The sequence below is a fragment of the Mastigoproctus giganteus genome, chromosome 12 (assembly GCF_048544385.1).
Source record: "Mastigoproctus giganteus isolate SK-2022 chromosome 12, ASM4854438v1, whole genome shotgun sequence".
NCBI lineage: Eukaryota > Metazoa > Arthropoda > Arachnida > Uropygi > Thelyphonidae > Mastigoproctus > Mastigoproctus giganteus.
This window is the reverse complement of record NC_143586.1, coordinates 154,230,345-154,243,906: the sequence shown is the minus strand read 5'-3', so window position 1 is coordinate 154,243,906 and position 13,562 is coordinate 154,230,345. Positions and strand designations below refer to the sequence as shown.

The 13,562-nt window shown below is 34.7% G+C and overlaps 1 protein-coding gene across 4 annotated transcripts in view; it reads right to left on the bottom strand.

Moving 5' to 3' along the window:
* Positions 1 to 946: 946 nt before the first annotated feature.
* LOC150077523 (uncharacterized) overlaps positions 947 to 13,562 on the bottom strand; it is a 623,444-nt gene continuing 610,828 nt past the window's right edge. For all 4 annotated transcript variants that reach the window (XM_090386795.1, XM_090386798.1, XM_090386796.1 and 1 more), the window contains 2 exons: positions 11,242 to 11,379; positions 947 to 1,614 (listed from right to left, as the gene is read on the bottom strand). In XM_090386795.1, the coding sequence (XP_090242921.1) occupies positions 1,381 to 1,614; positions 11,242 to 11,379 (372 nt within the window). In that variant the 3' untranslated portion in view covers positions 947 to 1,380. The remainder of the gene's footprint in view (positions 1,615 to 11,241; positions 11,380 to 13,562) is intronic.

Sequence of the window (13,562 nt, the reverse complement as noted above, 5' to 3'; positions counted from 1 at the left end):
ACATAGGGCATTTTCAATCTGGAACTAAGCCAACAGTGAAACACTGTTCTTTAGCCCACTTAGGCTGAGCATGCTATTTGTGAAGTAAGTCTCCTCTCTCCTCACCAAGAAAAGTTGCAAAATTGCATACAACTGTAAAATATCTAGGTAACTGGCACTGATTATGGCTAGTTCTGCAGAGAGGTCCTACAGTGTGTTATGGCATGCAAATGTTAACTTCAGAAATGCCTCCAAGTTATGTAACCATAGGTTTAGGGCAGTTTCTTGAATTTGTATGCATAGGTTCAATGAATATAAAAATGCTTGACAATCATTTTTTATTCTTGTGAAAACTCCAAGCTTGCAGCATAAGCAGTTTTAGCTACCCTATAAGTAAGCCATTGTTCAATACCCTCTTATATGCATTTTAATTCAATTCCACCAAAACTATCATTTCTATAAATAGTTCCAAGGCATATTAAAATACCATTGCATACAATCCTTTAGCTAACACAACTTAATTTCCATGGTAATAAAGATCCAGTTAAAGCCATGTTGAAAATGTGTACATTTTAAGCCCCCCCCCACTTTAGACCTTTTTAGTTAAAAGGTAATATATCTTTCACTCATTTTTATCATAAGGGAAAAAAATTCCTTCTTTATACAATTTAATATAAAAAAAATATTTATTGAAGTTTATGGAGATAAAGGACTACATTTTTTTATACATATGAACAAAAATCTTTTTAAATGTCTGATACTTTGGAATGGATTCTGTCCATTGAGGATTGTAGCAAGCCATCTAAATTTTTTTTTGTTTTTTTTTTTTTTGTAAAACATCTCAGCAAACAATTTTATTTTATTAACATGGAGAAAATGATGTAAGTACAAGATTTCATAACAAGTACCAAACACTAGGAGAATATTAAATAACAGAAGGAATTAACAAGGTTGATGACTAAAATGAAGTCTATTGTAATGATTTGTACAAAAGTTGCATGTCGTGATCACTTTAAAATGAAGTTTCACATGCTGAAGTGCAACAGACGAAATTAAATTAATTCCTTTCAGTCACGACCGATGTATTTCTCCTAACAACTCTAAAAACATTTCTGCTATTCAAACAATTCTTCAGGAAGACAGCTCAAGATTCAAGATCACAAATAAAAACATGGGTTGCCTATGATGCAGGAATCTTAAGTTCTTATGTGTCACATTATCATTCAACATTGAAAACCAACAAAAGTATTATCATTCTTCATATTCATTTTAACAGTTGCACATGGGCAAAAACTCAACGTGAACTACTGTATTGCCAAGTCAGGATTCAGCAGCACATTTCCTGTAGTAGAAGTTCAGTGACACTAGTTATTTTTAATAGAGTAGTCTGTAGAGCATCTGTCATAATTTAGTTTTTTCTGTGGACAACATACTAGAAATACCGCTTACGCTCTCAGGAGATGTGTGGACTAGCTGCCTGTTATTGGCCAAAGCACCTTTCCCAACAGGTCTGCAGTCATTACCTATATTTACAGTACTCTTGTGACTGGAAACTTCAGCTTTTTCTCTTAAAGCCAATTGATAAGCTACTTCAAAAGCCTGACCAAGGGTGAGGATGATTTCTGTAGCAAGGTCCTGAAAAGAAAAATCTATTAGCCAACTATTGCACATTAGTTCACTATACCATTGCATATTTTTAATACATTTATTTCGTAGCATGTTCACAGACTTAAAAAAAATTAAAGAGTAACTGCCTTTTGTGGACTATTGTTCAATTCTTGATAAAACAATTGAAGTCAACATTTAGATCTCAACTTTGTAATAATATTAAATTATTGTAGACAATGCTTTAAGTTCAGTGAGATGCCAGTTGTAATGATAATAATAAATAAAGTGGCAATGCAATTTTTCTTTTCCTTATTCCATCTTTTCATATGCCATTAATATTTCTTACAAGGGAGAAACTTGCAAAATGGGCAGGAAAAAAGCAACTGAAATGGTGCCAGAAATATTGAATAGACCTAGCAATCAGCAAAGGTTTGCTGGTCCAATTAACTGTGTGGAGACTACAGACCAATGCTGAAGGAATCTGGGTTACAGTAATCCAAATTAAATTATCAATCATATCATTTGTGTGGCAAGAAACTCATCATCATGGAGTTGTAATAGTCTGATATGAACAGTGGTATAGTAAGGATGCAAGGAAAGCACATGGAGCACCATCAATGATATACAAGAATCTTGCTAGTAGAGGTAATTAGAATGCCTTTTAAAAGTAATAAGAAAGGAAAAGCAGTTTATTACATAGAATAAGTGTTATTATTATACCAGAAATGGGTTTACACAGTAAATTAAGTTGTGCATGCTAAGCTAGAAAACTTGTGAAACTAGGCATCTATGCGAGTTCTAACTGAGGTATAAGATAATAGTTGAGCAAATCAAATGATAGTTGCACATACGAGGACATGGAAAAATAATATTGGACTGGACATGTTGTTTGGTTTTTAGGAGCATTAGCAACTAAGGCCATATTGCTCCGGGATATGCGGTGGTCATTCCCTGACCTTTCCGCATCCTCCGTATTTGGTGGTGACTGGCTCGAACCCCAGTCTAATCAAGAAGCGTGTGCTACGCACTACTGCTCCTTCCCACCTGGCTACTGAGTCACCAAGGACTGGATATAAAATGCTCATTGACTAGCCAGAACAAGCTACCACCGAGCCTTGGAGAGGTGGAAAGCTTAAGTAAATAAAATATAAAACTTGGGAAACAGCAGGTGTTACGTATGCTTTGCTTCCTTACATCATTCTGATACTAATAATCCAGCTGTTTTCTCGAATAGTGCATGTCACTGGAACTCAGGAGCACTCAAGATTTTTTTTATTAAATTTTCCGAATCCCATTGCAATGCAAACCTTTAAAAAGGCTGTTCACAGTGGTGATGCAGCACCAGATGTAGAAACCCAAATGCAGATGCTTCAAGCGGTGTTTCTTCACCTTATGGAAGTCATATCATATGTGGGGCAATATTATTATCGCTGCTTGAAGAAGCCCAACATATTAATAGGTAGGTGAGTTTATATGACCAAACCTTGTTTGGTCATAATAAAGTTCCTTTTATTAACCCTTTCAGGCTTAATTTAAAAAAAAAAACTCAATGAAATAATAATCCTGTATATCTGTATGAACTTCTGGATAACAGTTACAATTGCTTCCTCTGATTTGCAAAACTGTTTTTGTGGTGGCAGCATTACTGAAAGTTTTAAAGACAATTAGTACATTAGCAGACCCATTATTTGAAATGACATTAAAAATTTATACACATGTATTTACTCTAGAAAGGGCTAAAAAGAACAGGATGTTTTACAAGAATCTTTCTGAGGCATCCTCTCCCTACTTGAATAGCAAAATGTATATTATGTTAATTTAATTTCCATCACACTTATCCCATCTGTATGGAAATTAATACCCTTCTCACAAAAATCTGCTTGCAGGATGTTAAAAAACAGGAAAATTGCAAAGACGACAAGTTCAAATAATGCACAACACTTTCTAGATGGTGGTCATGTAATAAAATTACAGAGTCAAACATTCATGCATCTTTTTTTTTGATGGCATGTAGCAGATCAACTTTGAGATAAGGTGTAATTTTGTAAGTTGACTGTGTTTAGAGGTAAAATCCTCTAAACATGAAATGGAACAGCATGACTTTCCTGGTGCATCAGAATATCATTCTTTGGCTATGGTGATTGATGACTGCTGTTTCCAATGCTCCATGTCTCATCCATAGTTTCCATGCAAAGCAAGGAGTTATTTCTTTCCTCTTTACACTGCAATTTTGGTGCGACATAATCCCACTCACTTTTCACAGACCTTCCTGTAACGGATGATGGCTATGAAGGTGGATATCAGCCAGAGGGCTGTGAAACAACCATGTGAGGATCATTCTCCAGAATTTTTCTCCCTGTGAACAATCTGCCAGTTCATAAAGTCATCACTGTCCTTTTTCATGTACTGGTGAGATAACCGGTACATGAAAGAATCTGAATTCGATATAAATGTCACAGCAGATGACATATTATCTCTGCTGCTGTTTAACACTCCACATACATACAGGACAGTGAAGAACATATTTTCATTTGACATGCCCCCTATATATTCAATGATATAATAATGGGCAAAAAGAAAAGGAGGAATATTTCAAGTTGTGAGATCTTGTTTCTGAAATCATATTATAATCATTTAGATTTAATACTTGATAAAATGGTCACTGAGGAAAACTAAACTCCCTTAACATGCATATTTGGAATTTGTGTATATTTAAAGTTTCACATTACAACGTTCATAATATCTGTAAATCCTTGCCTTAGTATGTGTGGCTAGTTGTTTAGAATTAATGTCTGTTTTGCTGTAAGAAAACTGTGCTATACACCAATTCATAATTCAGTCCCTGTGAGCAGCTATAACTTGGCTTAGCAATTTTGAAATTATGCCTCTTTCGTTATCACCTGTACAAAAGACTATTTCATAGAAACTTAAAAAATGGTTTGTAATTTCATTGTCTGTATAACTTAAGAAATTTAATGTTGTGTGCAGTATGACAGTATATTAACAGTTTGGTTGGTATATTATCATATTGCAGTTAGGCTTTTCCAATGACTAGGAAAAATTTAGGATGGTTAAAGTACCAGAATTATTTAATTATGATATATCAAACAACACTCTGTTATGAAGGTCACACAAAAAGTTGTCTACCACATGGTAATAAAGAAATATCTAACTTTGTTCTGGTCTCAGAAAAGCAATTTCACATTGAGAATTGATGCCTATACATTTTTTTTTTAAAGTTTTTCTCCCCCACAGCTAGTTTGCAAATAGATGCAGAATTTATAAATGCACAACTCCATGAATAGAAAAGGTAAAATTCAAAGTATGATAATTTACAGCTTTGATAGGTTATTGACACCTAGCCTCCAATAACATGCAAAAATCTTTAGTATACCAGGCTTGTCATGCTTTGAATTATGGTTCAATTTCATTTTTTGATCAAAAAAAACTACATACTTTGTTTTTTAGGAAAAAAGGATTGTTTTAATGGCTTGTGTCAATATATGTTTGAAAAATTTGCACTTTCACTGTAGATAACATAGCAACAGTGATGCTATGTTATCTACATAGCAACAGTGATGGTTTGGCAGAGCTAACCTAACACTTTAAAAAAACTAATTTAAGTTCTAATTTTTATAGCTAGACTGTTTCATATACAGTAAAACTTTGCTATAAATGACTCCACTTCACTGAGTGCCAATGTTGTAAATTATATCCCATCTGAAACTGTCATATCTTGAGAAGTAACATATTTTCAATGTGAATCAAAGTCTACAATAGAAGGTTGTTGTACAACTGTTTCTGGATTGCCAGTTTGGCAATACAGTAAGACCCCCTTAACTGCGGGGGATACGTTCCAAAACCTACCGTGGAAGCCTGAAACCGCGGATATAAGCGACACCTGCTGACCCCATATATAACGTGATTTTCTTGTACATACATACATACGTATAATAACGTTTAATTGTTTAACGTTTAATTATAATAAAGTTTAATTGATAAATTAAACACACATTAAGACATTACCAATATTAAATAATAAAGTACAGCAGACTCTTGATTTACCGGGCCACTTCAAGGCTCCAAATTAAAAAAAAAAAAAAAAAAAAAAAAAACACAACCAGAAGTCATAAACAGATATTTTGCAAGTTGTAAATTAAGTGACAAGAACGGCATTGTAAGTCATCATTGGGAGATTAGCGTACCTATTATCTTGCAACTCCTGCTGTCTTCACACCTACCACTCAAAACAAAAAAAAAAAAAAACGAGACCAAATGTTTAGTTTGTTTTAGTGCGTCACATCGATTGTTGTGTTCTGTCGCACTGCAAAAGGACAAATTTTGTTTTCGTTATTTGTGTTAAGAATGTCGGATTTTTTATTTTTTGTTTAGAAATCGCGAAAATGATGGGAAAACACAAGAGTTGTGCTTTTAAATTAAATAAAAACTTAACTTGATATTATTCAAAAGTTTGAAAATGGTGCATCCTTTAAATCTCCAAAGAACCATTATAATGTTGGTAACCAAACCATATGCGACAAAGGGAAGCTATTCGATTTAAAATTGACATCTTAAAAAAATAAAGGGAAGCATTGTATTGGACATGCGAGTAGTAAGATTAAAGTTTTTTCGTTTTTTATCCATGGTTAACTGAATCAGTGGATACGGGGGCACAACCAACTGTATGTTAAATTGCCAACACAGAAGCCAGGGGAAATTTTCTGAGCATTAATATCTCGTAGTTGAAACATGGTGTTACTTTAGCAAAAATATAGCAAAATGATGTGCAGGACTTTGGAGAAGTTTTTCCATGCCACCAATTTTTTTACCCTTGATGTGTGTTTATTTGCTTTCAAATATATAATTAATGTAATGGACTAGGATGATTGTTTCTGTGAACCAGACATTAAGTTGTTTCCCCTTCATCAATAATTTAAAAAGAAAACTACAAGTAGACTTGGAATAACAGAGTATAATGTTCTGTAACAATAGAACCCTATTTCAAAGCATGAAAGTCTGGAGCACAAAAGATTTTTGGATTCCATCAGAGAAGCTGAGTGCTAGCCAGATAGCCAATAACTTATCATACTGCAAACCGTTGTAATTTGGAATTACAATGCTGTGTGTGTGTGTGTGTGTGTGTGTGTGTGTGTGTGTGTGTGTGTGTACAGAGCAAGTGCAGTAGATACTTTTATGTGAAACATTCTTGGCTTAGAAGAGGTTAGTGAAATCCAAGCCAAAAGCCTAATTACCCATTTGATTGTAGCCATTCAAATGGCAGCTGCAGGAAGTACGATTGAAACAATATGAGTTACGATAATTCGTCTCTAGCAGAAGCTGCAGATGTCACTTCTTCGACGTATTTTTTGTGACTGATCATATTTACTCGGTTGAGGATGTTTCACATTTAAAAAAAAAAAAAAAAAACATTTCAATAATGTCCAGTTACAAAAAATGATGGCACTCCATGTATTTGGAAGTGAGGCATCTGAGAATGGAGAGTTAAATAAAATGGAGTCCTTCCTCATTCTCAGGCAACATATTTAAAATGAAAAAGGATGGTTGATCTTGCATCATTTTGCCAATACTAATGCTATCAATTATGAGTGACTCATTAAAGGCTATTGAAATGTGCTGTTATAAAATGCAGAAGCCTTTTACAAGATGTTGTATTAAAGGAGAATGGGCCTGTGGTACTGGATTCCATGGTTTAAGAGATTAATACCAACACAACCAGTGGAAACAGTAACTAGATTTTAATAAAAAAAGTTAAGACAATATACAAGTAGCTTTCAGGGTTATGAGTGAAAATAAATGCATACAGATTACTAACAAAATATAGATGTTAAAGATAGAATAAAATAAATACTAAATGAGCAGTAGTGGTCAGATGACTTTGAGAGTGTGCACATGACCGCGAGATTGTGCAGACATTCATTCACTAGATCGGCGCTCATTGTTGGTGCACAGACGTGTATGGAATTGCTGCCAGCATTTGTCGATTCTAAGATAGAGCAACAGTTTTGAATCTCAACAAATGCTGGCAGCAATCCCATACACGTCTGTGCACCAAAAATGAGCGACGATCATGAATGAATGTTTGCACAATGTCGTGGTCATGTGCTCATTTAATTCTATCTCTAATGTCTATATTTTGTTAGTATCTGTATGCATTTATTTTCACTTGATGAAGAAGGGATTCGTAACCCTGAAAGCTACTTGTATTGCCTTAACTTATTAAAATCTGGCTACTAGTTCCACTGGATGTGCGGTATTACTCTCTTAGATGTTGTATTATACTATAAGTGCTATTTATAGAAATAAACAGCATTTATCAATAAAAGAAGTACAATTCTCTGCAATATAGATTTGAGAAACAGAAAACAGTTTATGAAACAGATTTGAAGCTTATTATTGTTGGATACAATTGTCATTTGGTGAATTTACCAAAAACTTTTTACATCAGGTTAAGATTGAAGAATTTCCTTGAAGCCATCAAGGAAATTCAAAATGGTTTTTATATATATGTAACTTATTAAGAAATATTAACACTCTTTCCAATGACAAGTTACTATTTACACACTCTTCTAGAAGAAGTATTCCTTTTCTTTTAGCTTATCTTACTGACCAGCTAGTGTTTAATTCATTTTTTTTTCTCTTTCACAGTCAGAACTGAGAGGTGATAATTGTGTTAGTGTGAACCATGTTGGAACAGAACAGAGCAGCATTCAAAGGTAAGCAACATTGTAATGATTATACCAATAGAAAATTGTCAATGTAGTGCCGGATAATTCAGCCACTGAATCATTAATGAGAAACTGACACGACTTTAAGACTATAATACCAAAACATATTTTTCAAAAAACTTTTTTTTTTTGAAAAATAGATGTTGGCTTCTATATATATACATAAACTGGAATATGTGTTTTGCCATACCTGCAGGCAAAGATAAAGCAAATAAAGCAAAGATCAAGGTTATAACATAATTGATGAACAATCCAGGAGTGGCTAACCAGTGGCCTCTCTCTCAATTTGGGAAAAAAATTATTGAACTGATTTGAAAATACATACAGATTAACCCTTTTGTTAGCTGTAATTGAATAAGTTCTCTGAATCATTTATTGCTTGAATCAAACCTGTTTAGACTGAAGATAGAATGGCTTGGGTGGAATTGGCCAGGGATCAATCAGAGATACAAAATGCTGGATAAAAAACTTGTATTCCTAGCAACTAGTAACAAGCATTACTTCAATGTCAACAAGATGATATAATAGGAAGTGAAGTAGAATTAAAAAAAAAAAAAAAAAAAAAAAAAAATTGGTAAACTGCAGCCATTATCAGCCCACTACAGGATGGAAGCCTCCTCAACAATTCATGTTGAGAAAAATGTACCAACTGCCACACTGGTCCACTGTGGGTTGGCAGATCAACTGTATTTAGCAGCCAGTGGCTTGGACCCTGGTCTACTCAAAGTGCGTGTGCTACTGCACTCCCGCTCCTGAGGCCTTCTTTGTGAAGTAGAATATAGATGGCCAAGTACTCAAATATAATATTCAGATTAATGATTGCACTTCAAAAGAAGGTTAGAATGGTAGAGTGCAGCTTTGTGTAAAGGACTGAGAAGAGAAGTTACAATTAATAGTGGCTGGTAAGGCTGAACGGGCTCCTCCTTGGGCCAGGCCTAAGCAAACAATCCTAATATAAATTGTGGATTTGATAAATAGATGTAAAGAATATTACTGCATCAAATAAAAAGTAACATAATGGGCTTTTTATTTTTGATATTTCATATTGGACACTCAAGTCATGCCAAACATTGAACAAAAGCATGAAACAGATTGAGTTGATCTATTAAGGGGGATTAAAAAAGAAAAAAAAAAAAACTATATGGAAATGGATGGTCGTAGTACCTATGTAAACCTATACAAAACTTATGTTAGAAAATTTTTTATTATTTTTCAAGAACTTTGCTAGATAAACTGAAATACACCCACCTTAGGTGGCATGTAAGAGAGAAAAGGGTTGGCCTCTGCTGTTTCTTTTGTGATTAACCAATTCTAGTTTGGATAACTCAAATTAATGTATGCTTGCCCATTAATCTAGTGTGAGGCTAAGGTTTTTTTGTTTTTTTTTTTAAATTATTTCAGCAATTTATGCCTGAAATTCTTCTCTTGATGACATCACCCCAATTTAATTCTGTGGAAAGTCTTATAAAATTATTCCTTGAATAGGCATATGTAAAGAAGCAAGATAAGAAATGACTACCTGTGTTCATAATTTAATGTTCTTTTTCAGTTTTTCACATTTATTTTGGAGGATTGTCAGTAAAGACTAACTAAAATCTTAGTAAGCAGCAGCTATTTGTGCTAGATAATAAACATAACTAACAGCAAAGACATAGCTACATATCATGGTCACAGTGTGTGCATCATAAAAACAACTTATTCATCTGTACAAGGTGCAGTAAACTGAAATGAGAATCATTGCTTACTGATGCCTTATTACATACATATCAACAACGTTCATATCACGCTGTAGTTTACTTGTACTTTCCCCCGTACAGATCAGTTAAGTTTTGATTGAACTGTGCCTCTTAAGTGAATGAGTGATTGTAATTTAGAGCAAAATGTTATTAAATTTTTAGTGAAACTCTGCAGAAATGTTGGACATGATACAGAAAGTGTACAGTGATGAAACCATGTCAGACACATATTCAAATGGCACAAATGATTCAGAGAGGGATGGGAAGATATCCAGGAAAACTGACAACTCCAATGGCAGACAAGAATGTTGAAAAAATTTGAGAGGTTGTGAAGATGAGAATTCAACTAATCACAGAACAATTTTGACAGAGCAGATGGGCATGAGAAAGGTGTCTGCATGAATGGTTCTGCAGATGATAACAGACAATTAAAAGCAGAAATGCGTGGAAGTGTGCAGTGCAAATTTGGAAAAAAATTGTGAAACTTGACTTTCTGGATTCACTGATAAGAGATGGATCCTGGGTCTTTCAATGTGATCCACAAATCAAGAAATCACAGCATGCAGTGGCAAACTTCTTCTTTTCCCCATTTAGAGAAAGCCAGAACATCTTGAGCAAAGATCAAGTTCATGTTTTCGTTTTCACCGATTGTCATGGTGTTGTTCATCATGAATTTGTCCCACCAAATCAGACACCCTACACTCAGATTTAGGAAGGCACAGCCCAATTAAGGTTTTTGCATTATGACAATGTGCTGTGTCATTCCTCTGTTGCAGTGAGTTTTTAATGAAAAACAAGATTACAACATTGGAGCACTCACTTTATTCTCCAAATCTGGCACGTTTTTCTGTGTTTGAAAATTAAAATCCACCTCAAAGCAAAATAATTTGAGGACTAAGCAGACATTTAGAAGAACACAACACAGCGCTTAAGGGCAGTACCTTCCACTACTACTTTAGATCCTGGAAATCTTAAATGGAGCACTGCATAGGTGTAGCTGGAGAGTACTTTGAAGGGGATAATGTTGAAATTGTTGCATTTAAAATAATAAATGATTTTAGAAATGTCCCTCATTTCCTTTTAGCCACACCTCGTATTTCAGAAAATTTAAAAACAAAAACTCTTGATTCTTAAGAACTAGTTACTGTTGAGATTTACAAAAATGAGCTTACCATAGTCTGAGCGCAGAAGACATGACAAAAGTGATTATGAGTTTGATGTTCTTTTGTAATATAAGCAAAATGGTTAAGGTCGTCAGCATCTTGACATGCACAATGAATGTTGCGAATTTCATGTTCACAAACAAGTTGCTGAAATCAGAAGAAAGGATACAACATATTTATAAATGAAAAATATATCAACATTTATTTATACAAAATGCATATAAATATAAAAAGTTAGGAGAAAGAAACAAAGGTTGCATTTGTGGAATGGAGTAGATATCAATTAAGCTGACAATACTTTCAAATTAACAGAAATATAGTATAATGAAAAACAATGTTATAATATAGCCATCGAAAACCTTCCAGGCTTCAATGGAAGATTAATCTTAAAAGGCTATAAAGTATAAACAGTATGCTAGTAATGTAAATTTAATTTACAACGTTGAAATATAGTAAATAATAATGAAATCTTGATTGTAAGAGAGGCTCCCAATTATCTGGAGCGGTTTAAAAATAAATTGCTTAGATGAACCAAAAGAAAAGCTCAAATTTATTTACACAAGTACTGTATTCATATTTATAAAAGTATACTTCAGTGCAAGAGGATGTGACATATATTTTCCATTTGTAGGAAGGCAAATGGTACTATGTAAATTTTTTAAGCAGCATATTGCTTCTTGTTGTTCCATGTAGTCGACTATATAAGCATTAAAGTTTATACTTTAGCACCTTTTTCCATTTTAACATGAAGGCAAATTAAAATAACTCTGGATAAATTGAAACTGAAACATGACTAGGAGAGCTAGTATGCAGAGGAGTTTTCTAGAATTTAAGACCCTTGTCTACAGAAATATTACAAAATAAACAATACCTTTAACAAATTCTCTGTATTTCTTTCTGGGTAGTAGAGATCCTGCATAACCAAGAGGCTCTGTATTGTTGTCCCAATCAAGACAAAATTGTAAATTACCAGTTAAACAACCAGAGTGGCTGGTATGGGAGTAAAAGTGAAATCTGATGAAAATGTAATATTACTCACATATATATTACTGGTGGGTATAAAATAAGTTTCCCTATTCAGGAGGCCCTAGTGTCAAAACGGTTAGAGATAGCACTGTGAAAATCGGTGGGTATGTCATTTAGGGTATGGGGAAGCGATTTGTAGGAGGAAAAAAAAAAAAAAAAAAGTTCAAATTTTCTGCCACCAGGGGAGAAATTGGCACTGTAAACACGAGATGGAATACTTAACCTGGGATTAGATTTTAATATCAGAATTTAGAAATCTACAGATATTGTTCTATGTGCTTTCCTTCACTTGAGATGACATTCTGAAAACGGAGGACTGCACATGACACAGTTTCACGTAGCATCTAATTTGGGATGTTGGCTTTCAAATCGACAAGCGTCTATATGCCACCACGGTAAACTCTTGTCTTTCAGGTATCCCCCATAGCCAGAAATCACAGGAATTGAGATCTGGCTGGCCAGAACTGTTGTTGTTGTTATTTGGTTTTTAGGAGCATTAGCAACTAAGGCCATATTGCTCTGGGGATATGCGGTGGTCATTTCCTGACCTTTCCGCATCCTCCGTATTTGGTGGTCACGGGCTCGAACCCCGGTCTAATCAACAAGCATGTGCTACACACTGCTGCTCCTGCCCACTTTGGCTACGGAGGCGCCAATGGCCAGAACTGTAGAGTCTCTAAAAATGATGCAATCATTTCCAAATGTTGAACGGAGCAGTTCCTTCACTTGTCAACCAATGTGGGAAGGGGCGCCATCTTGCATGAACACTATGGTCTCCAAGCATTGCCCATCTTGCAGAGTGGGAATAATGTGCTCTCTTAGACGAGTGCAGTACCATACACCTTACAGGTGGGGGGGACACAAGGTGTAGACTCTTCAAAGAAAAATGGTCCAATTATAAACTCTGCTGTGAATCTACACCATACTGTAACGTATGAACTTTGTAGTGGTCTTTCATGCACAGCAGATGGACAAGAATATTCGGCAGTTTTGTGCATTTACAGCTCCACAAAGAGTGAAATGTGCCTCATCAGACTACAAGATCATTCAAGCCCATGTATTGTCTCAAGTTCCATACGAGCCAGAAATCGTAGAACAGTCTATTCATTGTTATTGATCACAAGACTTTAGTTCTTGCACTACATGAATCTTGTACGGGAACCAGCATAAAATTATTCAAAGCACTTTACATACAGTAAAATTATTCAAAGCACTTTACATACAGTAGATCAAGGAAGGTTCGTGTCTCTTGACACACCTCTGGAACTACTGACTGGTAGTGTTTCGCATTCTGACCTTAAGGC